Genomic DNA, 15,736 nt, shown 5'->3' on the forward strand with positions numbered 1-15,736 from the left:
CTGTGTCGCCACTCCCTGTTAGCTCCTTTTGTTCTCTCTTCCGTTTGGGTGAGGAAACGGTACCTGGTCCTTGGTTTCCGCCGTCCGTCCGCCAGTTCTCTGGTGCCGGTCTAGCTTGTCTCTTCCTACCCCTTCATTTGCAGAAGAGGCCCTGAAGGCCGCCTTCTGGACTGTCATACCTTTCTGTGTATTCTTTTGGATGAATCTGATAAAGGTGAAATCATTCACAAATGATTCTTAACTCAAACCCTGAAAAACAAATCTCCTTTTGGATTCAGCTCTTAGCCTCCAAACATCAAGAAACTGAGTATTTTGAGTTTCTTGTACTGGAGGAAGTGCCATTTTGTAAACGATACAATTATGTTTCTATTGTTATCTTTCCCATAATCAGAATCTAGGTCGGTGGTGAAGATTAACAACACGAATTGGATCCACTCATTTCAATGTTCTGCTGTGAGCTTTTAGTTGTACTTGAGACTTGAGTCCAGTGGCTCTTTTCAACCTTGAGCTGATTCAGGCTAATTCCAATAGACTTGGGATGGAGGGAGCCATCTGCACCCAGAGAAGGGACTGTGGGGACCGAGTGGAGATCACAACAGAGTATTTTACCTTTTTGGTTGTTATTTGCTTGGTTTTTTTCCCCCCTCATTTTTTTTTCTTTTTTGATCTTTTTTTTCTTGTGTAGTATGATAAATGCGGAAATATGTATAGAAGAATTGCACATGTTTAATTTATATTGGATTACTTGCAGTCTAGGGAAGGGAGGGAGAGGGTGAGGCTAAGGGAGGGAGAAAAATTTGGAACACGAGGTTTTGCAAGGGTGAATGTTGAAGACTATCTTTGCATGGATTTGGAAAATTAAAAAAAGAAATTTGGCCATGAATTAGAGAGAATTAATTTCCTGAGATATTTTGTGTTTAAAGGAGTAAGTATATGTGTTGGGAAGGGGGATTGGGGCGTGGGAGTTAGTCATTGGTGCTTAGAACAGGATGCAGTATGCTTCTAAAACATTTCCAAAGCAGAGATGGGCCCTGATTTTCTTTCTAAGCCCATGGCTTAGAGCCCCTTTGAGTGAGTATCGTGTCATGGGTCATGTCACTTCTTTGCTGCTATTTTCATGTCTTCTCAAGGATACAGAATGGACCGAAACTTGGGGGCTTCAGAAGTCTGGCCTGTTTTTACCGGAAACCAAGTTGTCCTATTTTTAAGTGTCTTTGTGGAAGGGTATTTTACAGTCATCTTTGTGATCCTAAGGAAGAATAAATCTGTTGGGGGAAATGATCTATTTCAGTGACAAATCTCAAGTTGTTTCATCAATTTATTAAAGTGTGTAATAATTGTCTTTAAAATAGCACGTTGGCCTGAAACATACGGCAGTCACCAGTCAGCATTTCTTCAGTACTTGGGGTCCTGGGTTCTAGGCACTGTGCTAAGCTCTGGGGATACAGATTCAGTCCGTGCCCTCAAGGACCTTACAGTCGAATACCCCAAAGCAAGCTGGGAGCTGCAAGCGTGTGGGAAGTGAGGCGATGGGCAGCTGCTCGGAGGAGCAGAGGGCACGCAGGAGGCGTCAGCACCAGGCCTTAGTCTTGCTCTAAGTCAGAACTTCTTGAGAGAAACTCTTCCTGGGCCTTGATTGAGGAAGGGTCCCAGGGAGATCTGTGGAGAACCGATGAGAGTGTGCCCCAAGGGCCGTGCGGCCTTCCCAGCATCCGTGAAGGGACGTTCCTCATGCAGACCACCAGATGGTCCAGGGGGACCGCCCCTAATGCCACGAGTCACCGTTTTGTTGGCCTGGTGCTAAAATACCTTGGGACTATTTGCACGGGCGCTGTCAGGACCCTCTGGAGAGTCCGTCATGTCTCGACCCTCCCCAAAAGTTTGCCGTTTAAGATGCCCCAACATTTCTGTCTTTGATTTTCACAGGCGTTTCTACAAAACAGAGAACAGGAGATTGTCTCTTTGAATGAGCAGATTAAGGGAAGGCAGCACGAGGTAGAGCATACGGTGGAGCTCAAGGTGATGCCCTTTTTTCATCCTGCTCCTTTCCAGTCTGCAGTCTCCTCCCCGAGAGCGGCTGCTTCTGCCGGCCCGGCAGGGCTCCTGGGATCGGGGGCCCCAGGCAGCGAGGCTCCAGAGATGGGGCACCCTGGTCCTCGGGCCTGTGGAATCCTCCGAGCAAGCCCCGTGGCTTAGCCTATGGTCACTGCTGTCCCTGCCTCCTCCAAGCCCATGCGGATCTGTCGTGGGTTCTGGGGCGGCGGATGGGAAGAGGGAGGATCCCTTCCCCTGCCTGGGAGCCCCCCCCCCCCTTCCCCCGAGGAAACATGCATCCTTCCTGCTGCAATTCCACATTCACTAATGTCTTGTAATCACTCCCTTCGAGGCCTTATCGCTTGCAGTGGGCTTTGGCAGTATCTTCTACCTGCTCTGGCCACTCCAGCTGGGATCATTTCATCACGAAGGTTCTCTTAAGAGGACCTGATGGCGTGTGGTCAGACCACCCGAAACCCTTCCGGTCCAGACCCCCTCTCTTGGTCCCATTTCTGCTTCTCACTTCTTGGTGAGGGCGAGAAGCCCCGTCCCGGCCACGTGGGGCTCAGAATGCCTCTGAGCGCCTCCTCTTTGACCGCCTTTTCCGACTCTGCAGAACCAGAAATGACCCATCAAAATTTCCATTGGCCCCCTTTCTGTGAGGTTGGAGGGGTCGTGTATATGTCTTTCCCCTTGCTCTTTCTGTCCTCTCATCCTTCTGCTGCTCTCACCTCCTTGCTCCCGCAAGGTCTTGCCTCCTCACCACAGGCAGCATGCCCCCGGAGGACTCTGATCCTCCCTCCCTCCTCCTCCTTAGTCTCTCTTGGCCTTTCTCACAGCCTCCACCTCCTCCTTCTTGGTCTCTCTTGGCCTTTCTTGGCCTCCACCTCCTCCTTAGTCTCTCCTCCTTAGTCTCTCTTGTCCTTTCTTGGCCTCCACCTCCTCCTTAGTCTCTCTTGGCCTTTCTCACAGCCTCCACCTCCTCCTTCTTGGTCTCTCTTGTCCTTTCTTGGCCTTCACCTCCTCCTTAGTCTCTCTTGGCCTTTCTCACAGCCTCCACCTCCTCATTCTTGGTCTCTCTTGTCCTTTCTTGGCCTTCACCTCCTCCTTACTCTCTCTTGGCTTTTCTCACAGCCTCTATTTTCTCCTTACTCTCTCTTGGCCTTTCTGGAAACCTCCACCTCCTCCTTCTTGGTCTCTCTTTTCCCTCAAGACTCATGGAACTGAACAGCTCTTTTGAGTTGCTTAGAAACCCATGATCCGAGAGGAAGGAGTCCTGCCTCTTCCCGTTCGTAACTGGCCTGTGCCATTTGCTTCCTACTCAGGTGATGGACGATAGAAGCTCTGAAATAGAGGAGCTAAAAGCTGTCATTGAAAATTTGCGTGAGAACCAAGAACGATTACGAAAGGAGAAGCTGGAAGAGGCCGAGCAGCTGCACGAAGTCATCGAGAAGCTGCAGCAGGAGCTCTCCCTCCTGGGGCCTGTGGTTCACGAAGTCAGTGACAGCCAGGGCGACTCGGACAGCTCGCAGCCCGAGAATCTGCAGCGAGAGCTCCAGAAGGGCCTCTTCTCCTTTCGGGCCGCCGTGCTCGACGAGGGAGCGAGGGAGCCGGACCCTCGCGTGGAGCAGCTGCGGGACGCCCTGCGGGAGAAGGAGAGCCAGTGCCGGCTGCGGGTGGAAGCCCTCGAGCGGGACCTGCAGAGCGTCCACGCGGCTTCCACCGAGCGGCTGGGCCTGCTGAGCCACCAGCTGTCTCTGAAGGAGGCGGAGGCCAAGAGGGCGGCCTCGCAGGCCCGGCACTGGCAGGCCGCCTTCCTCGAGAAGGAAGCCGAGGCCGACGCTCTGACCGAGGAGAGGGGCGCCTTCTTGGCCGAGCTGCGCGCCCTGGCGTCGGCCTGCTCGCACCTGAAGAGGGACCTGGAGGGCAAGAGGGCGTGGGGCTCCGGGGAGCCCCCCGAGCTGCAGATGCTTCGGACTCAGTGCGTCGGCCTGAACCTGAAGCTGCAGGCCCTCAGCCGGAAGCTGGTCACCTACCAGGTGGCGCTCGATCAGCACCAGGCCTGCGGGCCCCAATGTCAAGTACAGATCCAGAAGCACCTGAAGGGAGCAGACGCTCTTGATACAACTGGAACCCGGGCCCCCGGGCGGCTCCGGTGCGGAACTCACTCTCAGGAGGCGCCTTGGAGCAATCGGGTCGCTCAAGGAGCCGGCGCAGAGGAAGCGCGGGGTCAGGCTGCCGGGCCGTGGCAGCTGGCCGCTGCTACCCGGGGGCAGTGTGGTGATGGCTGGGTATGCAGGGTTTGAGAAGAAAGAGTGTACCCAGAAAGGGGGCGTGAGGCGCGGGGCTTTGAGATCTCTTCTCAGGGAGCCTTTTCTCCCGTTTCCACAGTTCTCGGCTTGCCTGAGGTGAAAGGCGAGCCAGGCCTGCCCTCAGGGCTCTAGCCATTCTTTCTTCCTGCCATTGCTGCTTCTCTCATGCTTTCCTGCCTTCTCTTTCTCTGCACACTGGGAAAAGGCTGGGGCTTCCAGGGTGGGGGCCCCCAGTTCACACCCCTGAGGCTCAGAGGATCAGGGATATAGCTTCAGGTCAGGCCTGCTCTGCGTTTCCTTTGGATCAGGTGGTCTGGATGCAGGGGCCTTGGGGCCCCTTTAGGGCCCTGTTTTAGGGCCGGGCAGTCGTCTTGAAGGGAGGTCCTGCCAGAGCCTGTAGTTTTTGGAGGTGGTGATCCCCTGGGTCACCCCCTCCCCTCCAGCTTCCCCCCATAACAATGAGGGGGGCCCTTCGGCTTTAGCTCAGCACAAGGCGCTGCGTGTCCAGTGGGATCTGCTATGTGCTTGGAAGCAGCATTTGCCTTTGCTCACACTCAGCCAGTTTCTAAGCCAGAAGCTTTTGTTTTTTTTCTTTCAATTTTTAAAAGTATTTTCTCTAAAAAAGAAATGTGTTGAAAATTGCTAATTTTTTCTGAGAAGCAGCTTTTCAGCTGTGAGTGTGAAAGGCGGCCGGGGCCAGAGGCGTTCAGTCACCGGCTCCGCGCCAGGGCCGATGTCTGTGCTCCGATTGGCTAGGCAGAGAGTTCTCGGACAGTGCAGGTGCAACCTGAACCTGGAACGTGCACGTTCTCCCACAAGCCTTTCTTTCGCAAAGTCGTCCTCCCCTTAGGAACTGGGGGCATAGAACACTTGGCCATAAGGCCGGCTCGCCCTGCTGGGAGACGGATCGCTGTTTGCCGTGATTCGGTTACTCCGGACACGCGCCCTCTGGCTGTGTCCAGGAGTGGCCGGCTACATTTTGGGAGGGGGAGGAGTGGAGCAGCCACGGGAGCAAAACCCCGGGAAAGGAGGTGTGGCTCCCGCAGCCAGAGTATGTGGCCAGAGCCTGGAACTTCTGCCTGTCTGGCTCACCCTGAGGGCCGTGTCCTGGCTCAGCTCTCTTGTGTCCGGAGCCCCGATGCGGGCGGGCGAGTTCCCTCCCCCCCACGGTGTCCGTTTTCATGTTTATTTTAGAGTCTAGTTGAGGAGGCGGCCTTCGCCCCCGAGGGCCTGGCGATCCGCAAGGAGGCAGGTATCCAGAGGAGGGAAAATGTGATCTCGGTCCTGACGGTCTGTCAGAAACAGCTGGAGTCCGAGCTCCTCTTTATGAAAAAGAGGATGCCGCTGAGTAAAGAGCACAGCAGCCAGCTTTTAGGAGGACTCAAGGTACCTTAGGCCAGGCCCCAGGGGCCTTCTTCAGCCGGCCCCCGGGGTGGGGGGCAGGGCAGAGCAGGCCCTGCTTCGGTGCCTGGTGTGTGCCAGCCCCGGGCTGAGTATTTCACAAATGCCTCATTCAGGCATCACAGCAGCCCTGCGAGGTAGGGGCCATTGTGACTCCCAGCATTTGACAGTTGAGGGAACCGAGGCAGGAAAGGCCGGGGCCCAGGGCCACACAGGCTGTGAGTGTCTGAGGCCAGATTTGAATTCTGGTCGTCCAGACTCGGAGCTCTCTCCACCCAGAACCTGCTCTATCCGCGTGATTCCTTGTGGGTTTTGTCCAGGTGAATTCTGGGTCACTGTCAGATGTAGGGTTCCAGGACCCGGCAGATGAATGAGGGCAGGATGGAGGCGACTAATTGGGGTGCCCAAATAGTGAGAGGACAGAGCCAGCGAGTTAAGGGGTACGGGGTGACGTCTGGGTGAGCCGGCTCGGGGCGCAGGCCGCAGGTGGGAGCTCGGCGTCGGGGCAGGATGGGCTGGATCTGGAGAACCCGGCCGCTCGTGAAAGCCCCGCCCCAATTAAAGAGCAGAACAGCTAAGATGAGCATCAGGCAGGGGGACACACAGCAGATGGACTTTCTGATCGTGACTCACATCAAGGAAAGTCCTAGGAACGGTCACTATGGGGGGATGGGGGGGAGGCAGGCCCAGGGCAGAACTGGAGTGGAACGAAGGAAACTTAACTCCTGGCAACAGCCTGGATAAACTAGCACAAAGAAGCCAAAGGAACAGTTAGTTTTAGGGAAAATGAGAAATACAGAACAAGAAACCTTTGCCATTAGAGGGGAGGTGAGTCAGAACGTTTTCCTCCTGCAGGCCCAGCCTCCTTCCCTTGCTCCATCTGCGCCTGTCCTTTCCCTCCTTGCTCTGTCCTCGTGGGGAAGGCCACACTGGCCACGTTTCTTGGCCTGCCTGGTCCCTCTCCGAAGCCCTTCCCGCCTCCGGGAGCCGCCTTGGAGCTCACAGCTTTCCTTACAACCAGATCCGGGGCGGGCACGTGGCAGGGCCGAGCTCCCACCTGGCAGCCTCTTGGGGCCCGATGAAGCCGCCCCTCCTTCTGAAGGCTTTCTCACTCCGGTCTCTCCTTCCAGAGAAGCTGGCCAAGAGGCTGGGACTAGGGCTCCGGTCCCGGGAGGGTTGGAAGTAGAAGGGCCCTCACCAGTGTTCGCGGGAGCTGAGCCCTCCTGAGTCCCGCCGCTTAGTAACCCCTGCCTTTGTCCAACCGCAGATTCAGCAGAAGCCGATGGAGGGGGATCAGCTGCACAAAGGAGACCTGATGACCCAAGTGAGGCACATTCTGGAGAAGCTCCATCGCCTGATCAAGTCCATATCCTCCATAGACAGAGACGCCGACGGCGGGAAGCAGCTGTACCCGCCGGGACCGTCGGAGGGCGCCGCGCTGACGAGTCCCTCCCAGAGACCTCACGGGCGGGTCTCACGGAGCGCTCGGGGCCGGTCGGCCGCGGACTCGGGCTCTCCCGCCTCGCCGGGGCCAGAATGCGGCAGTGTCTGTCAGTTGTGGGACTCGGCTGACGATGCGAAAAGTCACGCTTCTCCGGGACGGGGCAGACGCCAATTCCAGTATGATCAGAGCCCGGACTCTTTCCCGAGCAGCCCGAGTGGAGACCCGGACCGTGCCGAGCCCCTGACTCCCGAGAGCTGCTACTTTGAAGAGCGAGCGGCCGCTTCGAACGTCCCGATGCAGATGAAAAGCCAGGACTCGCCCCCTGCAGACGGAGGCAGGTTTTCCGGGGAGCCTAGCCAAGAGTCCTCCCGGGGCTCTCCTTGGGACGGCAGCACCGAGAACGGGTCACAGGTCGACACGGATGCCCTGGAGACCGTGGAGCACTTCCGGGACACGATCCTGGACACGGACGCCTCCTCCCTGGGCTCCCCGGAGCTGGTCCGCAGAGACTCCACACTGGAGAGCCTGCCCAGCCTCCGCCTGACGCCCCTCTCGCACACCGCCGGCCTGCAGAGCCCCGAAGCCACCTGGCGCTCCTTGGCTCTGCCGGACTCCTCAGGCTACTTGGGCTTGCCTGCTCTCCCGGGACTGGCAGCCAGTCCTCCGGCCTGTAAGGACAAGTCACAGCCCGATGCCGGCCAGGACCTCAAGAGGAGGATTTTGGTAGGTGCCCGCTTTGTTCTGCCGTCTCTCTCCCTTTGGTTCTCCTTCGAGCCGTTTCTGTGGCCCGGAGTACAGAGGGGTGGACAAGTCGACCTTGGACCCTTTCCCTGCCCGGCCCTGGACTGGCTGGGCCACCGCCCATCGCCCCCGGGGCTGCTTTAGGACTGAGGCGCTGCAGGGAAGGTGCTGGGCATTGGGAGAGGGAATGTCCTCACCCGGGACTTCCCGGGAATCAATGAAACCTGAGGTCTGGTGTCCCCTGGCCCGTCCTCAGGTAGTGTGACTTCAACATGTTCCCATGGAAATGTGTTGGCCCTCTCCTGCCCAACTGCCCCAGACCTCCCCCATTATTAGTTCACCTCCCGGCCAAAGGTCATGAGAGCAGCTTTTGAAGCATAGCTCAGAGCCCAGGGGTCAGCACGGTGTGTGGGCAAGACTCACTTTCTGCAGGTCAACCCCCACTTCTTGTCTTCTGGGGGGATTTTGGTCCTAAGGCATTGCTGTGTCTGATCCAGGCTGGTCACGCTCCAAGGGTCAGGTGTGAAGGAGGGAGGGGAGCCTGAGGGGCCGAGGTACTCGTCAAGCACGGGGCTTTGGTGTGCAAGTTGGGGAGAGCGGCAGAGGCTGCTCTTAGGGCGTCCCTCACGCCAGGCTCGTGGGGCGAAAGGGCCCGGCCGTCCCGGCTCCTCTCGGTGGCGCGGAGGGTCCCCGGGTGCCGTGATCCCGAGCTCTCTGTCGCTTTGAACGGCGCTCTGGGATTCCACTCGGCCGCTATCGAGCGCTACTCACTGTCCAGTAGGGACGGTTTCTCTCTTGCCCTTGGTTTTCTGATGAGACTTAGGACTTCATCTCCAGGCCAGGAAGCGCTTACAAGTGCGGGGGGTTACCGGGGAGCAGCCTAGGGAGAGATGGGAAACGCCCCTCTTTTGGATAGGAAAAAGATGTCGAGGACGTCATCCTAACACCAAAGGATTTGCAAGAAGACCGACAAACCAAAACACCCAGCTCAGAAGGGGACGGCCTTGGCAATGACATCAGTGAGTTGGGAGGTGGGGGGTGGGGAGGGGGGACAGGCGCGGTCCTCCCTGGCGTTTACAAGCGTCTCCTTCCCCTTGACTGGAGTTGTGTGATTGGCAGTCCCCCCACCCTCGGGCCCCCAGCAGAGCCCTTCTCATTGGCCCAGGGGCCCCGCCTTGCCTCCTGCTCCCAAGGAGTCGGCCTACACAGCCTGGGCTTGCTTGAGAAACCGCTCGGGGTCGCTCTGAACTCCAATTTGTGTTCCCGTTTAGGTCGGATTTCTGATTTTCCAGACAAACTAAAGCAGGATTCGCACCGCTCGGGACCTCCGTCCTCTCGCCCTGTAGCTCATCTTCACAAAGCTCAGAATTCTGGAATGGTTCAAAGACCTTTCAAACCAATGAAGGATAAATTAGAAATGCAGTCCAAGCAGATGAAGGTAACCCCCCACCCCAGGGCTCGGGAATGTGGCCCGGACTCCGGGGCCAGGCTTGGAGTTAGGGCCGGAGGGCCTCGTGTTGGGCGCCATATCGAGCAGATTTCCACAGCGGCCATGTTTTGGCCCCCACAAAAACAAATTGGGGAAAGCGGCTAGGGTTGGGGGAGCCCCCCGGGAACCAGAAGGAAAGGGAGGAAACCGCCCCCCCTGTTTTCAGTGGTGAGGGGACAGGGTGTCCCTCTCCCTCCTTGGTGGCGAGCAGTGCAGTGCCAGCTGCTGAGCTGATGGCAACCTTAGAGTCACCGAGAGGAGCAGGAGTGGAGAGTGAAGAATCAGGGGTCCGGCTGAGGCGGGTCGGTTTTGGGGGGAGGAAGGGGACTAGGGACACACCCAGGTACAGGGGTCCTGGCCCCGGGGCCCTCACTGCCTGCCCAGAGCTCTGGGGCTAGCCCAGAGCAGGCGCGGGTTTCTGGGCTTCTCGTTCTTGGCCGGCACGTTGTCAGCGCCCCGACTTAGCTTGGTCTGTGAAACATCCCGTCCCGAATGCCCTGTGTGGTGGCAGATGGGGGCGTGGCAGTGCTGACCCCTCCCTCCCCCCAGCTCGGACATCAGGTTCCCTGCGCAGCCCGAGGGGAGGGGGAGCCTTTTGGCCAAGCAGAGGGCCTGCCAAGCATAGAAGCCGTGGCTTCGTTTTGCCGCCTGGCGAGCCCAGAGCAGCCTCTGCAGGGAGCCTGAGACACCCAAGGGGTGCGATAAGACCCAGGCCCTTTGGTCTTCTGGGCAGGGCCCTCCCGGTCTCCGAGAGCCGGAGTGCCGTCCACGTGGCGCCTCCTGCTCATTGACGGGGACTATGGAGAGAAGGTAAGGGGGGGTGGGAAGCCAGGACAGAAGGAGGGGGGAGAGGGGCAGCCCCTGTGCCCCCTGCCCAGCTGGCCCCCAGACACTCTCCTCCAAAGTGTCACGAGCTCGTTGCCTAAGGGAGGTGAGACCAGAAGGCTTGTGGAGTTCTCAGAAAGAAGAGACTGCTTCAGGCTGGGAGGTCCTGGGGGACATTAGGGGAAGAAAGAAGGGGCAGATGGAGGACAGGGGGCAGAGAATGGCTCTGGCCTTGTGCCTAGAGGAGGGGGCTAGGTCCTGGGGGGGGGGGGGCTCCTGCTGAGAAGGGGAGTTTCAGAACATACGAAGGAGCTCGGCGGGGGCAGGGGTGACCGAGGGGCCGGGTGGCTGCTGCCAGAAGCATTTGGCTGGGTCCTTGGTGCCTGCCAGCTCTAGTCAGTGACAGACAGGGTGGTGGTGGGCATCGTGCCGTCAGCATGGCCAGGCCCGGCTCCGAGGACCCGGAGGCACCTTGCCCACCCGTCTAGAGCCCCCTCTCTAGAGAGAGGAGAGGAGGCTCTCGGAGGGTCATTGGCGTGGCAGGCCCGAGTGGGAGAGAAACAAGATGGCCGTCCCCCTTGGGCCTGGAAGTCAGAACGGGCAGAGGCTTCTGCCTGGGTGTGGATGCCCGGCCCGAGCTCTCGCTGCAGCTTCTGATGTACTTGGCAAGCTGACCCCCCAAAAAAACTGGTCGTGGGACCCCAGGACCTAATGCTTTGTGAAACCTTTAGCAGCGCACATCGGGACACGGCTGTTGGGTGGGTGTCGCCCTCCCTCAAAGGTCAGGATGCCCCAGACTGGCCACACCCAAATGGCACCACGGCCTGTCGTGTCTGTAGTTGGCAAAGGTCCGAGCCGGTGCCGTGCGTCATGTAACAGTAATGAGAGTCGTGGCCATTGGGAGCTGACCACGGAGTCAGGAGCCCGGCCTCCTGCCTCACCCCAGAGAAGGTCCGGGCCCCCCAGGGGGGGTCCCTGTGTCCCCAGAACTTATCCCCGGGCTGGACCTGGCGCGGCGGGGGGCAGGGAGCACAGGGGACGAGAAGAGAGGGGCCAGGCAAGGGGGGTGCGGGTGAGGAAGAGCTGTGGGTCTCGGGGGTGCAGTGTGTGCTCGAGGGCTACAGAGAGAGCTCGGCTGGAGCCCGGACTCTGCGTCTGAGACAATGGAACGCCCACCTGGGAGCGAGGAGGCGGCACGGGGAGAGCCTGCTGGGTGCCGGGCCCGTGCTAAGTACCGTGCCCAGAGGATCTCGTTTGATCCTCGTGACAGCCCCAGGAGGGGCCCGGGGTCTGCGGGGCTCGGCGGAGGCGGCGGCTAGCCCAGGCCGGGCAGTGTCAGGCCGCCTCCAGACCCCAGGCCCGGCGCTCGGTCGCCTGCGGCTGCCTCGGACAGACGCGGGCTGGGGTCGTGCTGGGAGTCACCTCGGGCCGAAGCTTCCACGAGGTCCCTTTGAAGGGGCAGAGGCTGGAGGCGGGAAGATGAGCTTTCAGAGACTAAAGGGAGGTGGCCACAGTGGAGCGGGAGCGGGTTTGGGACAGAGCGCGTCGAGCAAGTGGGGAAGGGCGAGCGCGGGGAAGGCCGCAGTCACTCGGAGTGGCTCCCCAGCCGTGAGGGAAGTGAGCGGGAGGGAAGGGGAGCGCCCTGGCAGGCGGGACCAGCGCAACTCCCCGCCCGCTCCGGGCAGCACCCGGGGGAGGCTCTGGCTGTAGCCGCTCCCTGGGCGGCCGAGCCTCCCTGCCCGAGGGCTCAGGAAGGCCGAGTCGCTGCCCACCTCTGAGGCCATCCCCTCCCCCGTTCGGCCCCCAGGCGCTCCTGAAGATGGTCTGTGATGAGAGCCAGCAGATCCTGGTCTTGTCCGAAGCCGAAGCCTCTGTCCCGGATCAGGGCAGCGACCGGCTGCGCACGCCCCCGGATTGCTTTCAGAAGGAGAGGCAGGGCCTGCTGGAGGCCGTGCAGGCCCTCAAAGAGCACCTCACCCAGGTGTCCTCCCGAGCGGGGGACAAGGTCAGCGGGGGATGGGCGCCAGGGTGGGGGTGGGGGTGCCTGCCACAAAGGAGCCCATCCCTGCTCCCCAAGACCCCCTCCCCATGGGGCTCTGCCCAAGGTCCTGAAGATGGAGCCGTGGGGGTCGGGAGGCTCGGGGGTGGATCCCAGCTGGTCAGGCAGGGGCGGGCCGGCCGCCGAGGGGAGCCGTCTTTGTGACCGCAGTCCTGGGTCTGTTTCGTCTTGAAGGAACCTTCGGACCCAGCCTTTGACTGGGGAGAATTTCTGCAGGCGGTCCAAGAGGTCCTGGAGAAGGAGCGCAACGTGCTCAAGGTAGAGCTGCAGTCGAAGCTCTGCAATCTGGAGTCTGGAGACGATCGGTCCCTGCTGGAGAAGCTGGAGGATGTCGTCAAGGAGCAGGTAGTGGCGGGGGGTGGCAGGCGGCCCCTCCCCCCTCGCGGCGCGGGGTCCCTGGTGCTCAGTGCGCTCCGGCTCCTCCCCCAGGGGGAGCTGCAGAAGAGAACGTTGGAGAACCTGCATCTGAGTGACCGGAGCAGCCTGCTGTCCGAGATCCAGGCCCTGCGGGCCCAGCTGCGCATGACCCACCTGCAGAACCAGGAGAAGCTGCAGCAGCTCTACGAGGCCCTCACCAACGTCGAGGACCACGGCAGCAAGCAGGAGTACCAGTTCCGGAGGCAAAGTAATAGGGGTGGGGCGGGGAGGCGGGCATGGCGGGCCGCGGGCAGGGAGGCGGGCTGGGTGGGCCGCGGCTGCTGCGCTCGCTGGGTAACCTGGGCCCTTCTGCCCCGCTCCTCCCCCTAGTCGAGTTACTGGAATATAAAGTGGAGCAAGAGAAAGGGCTGGTGGGCGATCTGCAGAAGACCCTGACCGCCGAGCAAGAGAAGGGCTTAGAAACTCAGAAGCTGCTGCTGGCGGCGCAGAGCACGGCCCAGGGACTCACAGCACAGCTGGAGGAGTGCAAGCGGGACAAGGAGGCCATTTCCCAGTCCCTGAAAGACGCCCACAAGGACATCGCCCACCTGAGGTACGGGCGTGGGACGGCAGGGCAGGGCTCGCCCTCTGCCCGACCCTCGGCTCGTGTGAAATCAGTGGGACTCGGCAGCTGCGGAGGGAGCGAGGGCTGGCACCGGAGCGATGCAGCCGGGTGGGGGGCGGCGCTCTGTTGGGGGCACATTGGTGCCCTCGGGACGTGTGCTGGGGCATCTAGGATGGACGAGCAGGAGGAGACTCGGGAGTCTGTGCCCAAACAGGAGCATCTAGAAAGGAGACAGTAAAGAGCACAGGAGGGAGACAGGCTGGGAACTGACCCCACCCACCCAGAGATGCAGACGGGCATTAGGAAAGGCCGGGCCAGAGACAGGCTGGGAGGTAGAGGCAGGAGCCCCCCTGGAGCCCTCAGGCTTGCCAGCCTCTCCTCGGCTCCAGAGGGGGGAACTTGGCCTGGGAAGCTCCTGAGCTCCCTCGCAGCTGGAAGTCACAGCTGCCCAGCAGCCCCAGGGGAGGGGCCGGAGAGGGGAGCAGCCGGGAATGGCGTGGACTTCCGAGCCGCTTCCCGAGGCCGGTGTGCGTGCCGGGGCTTCTGGAGGAGACGCGCAGCCCCAACGGGGCGTCCGGCGCTCTCCCGGAGACCTCCCTTTAGGCAGAACCACATGCCCGCTCCAGTGGGAGGCGAGGCTGGAGGCCCCTGTTGGTGTCCAGGGCAGGAACCAGGGATGGTCCAGAGGGGACCTGTTGACGACCTTCAAGCGTCGGCCTGAGACCAAGGGCAGGTGGGCCCGGGCCGGTAGGGGGCTCCCAGTCACCAGCTGCCACAGCATCTTCCTGACGGGCCTTTGAGGGTCTGAGAACTAGGAGAAATCAGGAGGAGCGGGAGAGCAGAGGGAGCCGGGCCACATGAGGGACGATCGCCACCTTGAGATCGAGGCCCCGGGGGCTTGTAGAAGTCAGGGAGGGGCTCTGGAGCAGGGGGATGGCCTGGGGCCAGAGGGCCCAGCGGCCACGGCCGCTCTCTCCGGCTCGGCCCAGCTTTGGACTGGCCGCTCCTGGGGCTCCTCCTGCGCGAGTGACGCCTCGTCGGGCCCTGTCGGGGCCCCCTCTCTCCGCGCAGATCCGTGCTGGACAGCAGAGAGGAAGATCTGGCGTCCGCCCTGGACGGGCTGCAGGCCGAGAAGCAGAAGGCGGCCGAGCTGCAGGTGCTGCTGGAAGAAGAGCGGCGGCAGAGCGTGCAGAAGGACGAGCTGAGGTCCAAGGCTGTTGAGGTGGGTCCCCGGGGGGACGGGACGGGCCGGGGCGGGCGGGCGTGGGGACGGGCCCTGGGCACGCGCCTGTGGCCCGTGGGCCCGGCTGCAGGCGCCCCTTCTCCTCCCCACGCAGGAGCTGCAGGCGTCTCTGGAGCAGCAGCGCAGCCAGAACGGGCAGCTGGTGGTGAGCCTCCAGCACGAGCAGGCCGAGAAGGACAACCTGAAGAAGGAGCTGCAGATCGAGTACTCCCGCTGCGAGGCGCTCCTCTGCCAGGAGCGCAGCCAGGTGGGCGAGCTGCAGCGCAGCCTGGAGGCGGAGAGGGCCCGCTCGGCCGAACTCGGCGAGGCCCTGAGCCACGAGCGCCTGGTCACGGAGCAGCTGAGCAAGCGCGCCGGCGAGGCGAGCTCCCAGAAGGAGGCCCAGCTGCAGCACGCCTTCGTGCGCAAGCTGAAGGAGGAGAAGGCGCGCGGCGCCGAGCTGCAGGCCCTGCTGGATGAGGCCCGCCGCCAGGGCCTGGCCGCCCAGAAGCAGCTCGAGCTGGAGGTACAGGTGCACTGTGAGGAGATGAAGAAGGAGAAAGAGGTGAGTGGGCGGCTGCAGGCCTCGGCGGACGCCCTCCAGAAGCAGAAGCAGGAGCTGCTCTGCTACATGGACGAGGAGAGGGCCAAGCAGGGCAGGCTGCAGGCCGAGCTAGAGCAGCTGCAGAGCCGGCTGAAGGACGAGGCCGGCAAGGAGGCCAGGAGGGACAAGGAGAGGAGGCACGAGGTGCAAGCAGAGGAGGAGAAGGGCAAGAGAGGCAAGAAGGAGAAGGAGAGGCTGGTGAGACGCCCGGAGGCCCGGGCCGACCTCCTCTCGGGGGGCGCACCGCCTGCGCTCACGGCCCTGCGCCGTCGTGGGGGCCCGATAGAGACGAGGTGTCAGGTGGGGCTGGGGGCCGAGGCGCCAGAGGCAGCGGCAGCCAGGGGGGCCAGGGAGAGGCTATCTCGGCGCCAGGCCTTTAGGCTGGAGGCCCAGGGCGGTCAGAGTTGGTAGAAGGGCTGGGGCTTGAGAGAAATCCTTCTGGTGCTTGGTGGAGGACGGATTGGAGGGGGGCACAGAATGAGGCACAGTGAGGAGAGCCGGGGGAGAAGCGGGGATGGCGGCTCTGGAGAGGCGGGAACGATGGCCGGGAGGGTGGGGTGGGAGGGTCTGCTCAACACAGAGAGGCCCACGGGTGGGTACGGGGCAGGGGAGGACCGGGCCTG

General features: G+C 61.2%; 1 protein-coding gene across 10 annotated transcripts in view; it reads left to right on the forward strand.

Annotated features, from left to right (window-relative positions):
- The window catches only part of LOC127562547 (pericentrin-like), a 77,142-nt gene that overhangs the window by 47,254 nt on the left and 14,152 nt on the right, over positions 1-15,736 (forward strand). For 7 of the 10 annotated variants that reach the window (XM_051998349.1, XM_051998356.1, XM_051998357.1 and 4 more), the window contains 11 exons: positions 1,927-2,019; positions 3,360-4,325; positions 7,015-7,914; positions 8,849-8,951; positions 9,204-9,370; positions 12,054-12,251; positions 12,480-12,650; positions 12,735-12,930; positions 13,053-13,275; positions 14,359-14,509; positions 14,625-15,311. In XM_051998349.1, coding sequence (XP_051854309.1) covers positions 1,927-2,019; positions 3,360-4,325; positions 7,015-7,914; positions 8,849-8,951; positions 9,204-9,370; positions 12,054-12,251; positions 12,480-12,650; positions 12,735-12,930; positions 13,053-13,275; positions 14,359-14,509; positions 14,625-15,311 — 3,855 coding nt within the window. The remainder of the gene's footprint in view (positions 1-1,926; positions 2,020-3,359; positions 4,326-7,014; positions 7,915-8,848; positions 8,952-9,203; positions 9,371-12,053; positions 12,252-12,479; positions 12,651-12,734; positions 12,931-13,052; positions 13,276-14,358; positions 14,510-14,624; positions 15,312-15,736) is intronic. The other 3 variants (XM_051998355.1, XM_051998359.1, XM_051998360.1) reach the window with 3 other exon arrangements.

This window comes from Antechinus flavipes, chromosome 4, assembly GCF_016432865.1.
Source record: "Antechinus flavipes isolate AdamAnt ecotype Samford, QLD, Australia chromosome 4, AdamAnt_v2, whole genome shotgun sequence".
NCBI classification, from domain to species: Eukaryota; Metazoa; Chordata; class Mammalia; order Dasyuromorphia; family Dasyuridae; genus Antechinus; species Antechinus flavipes.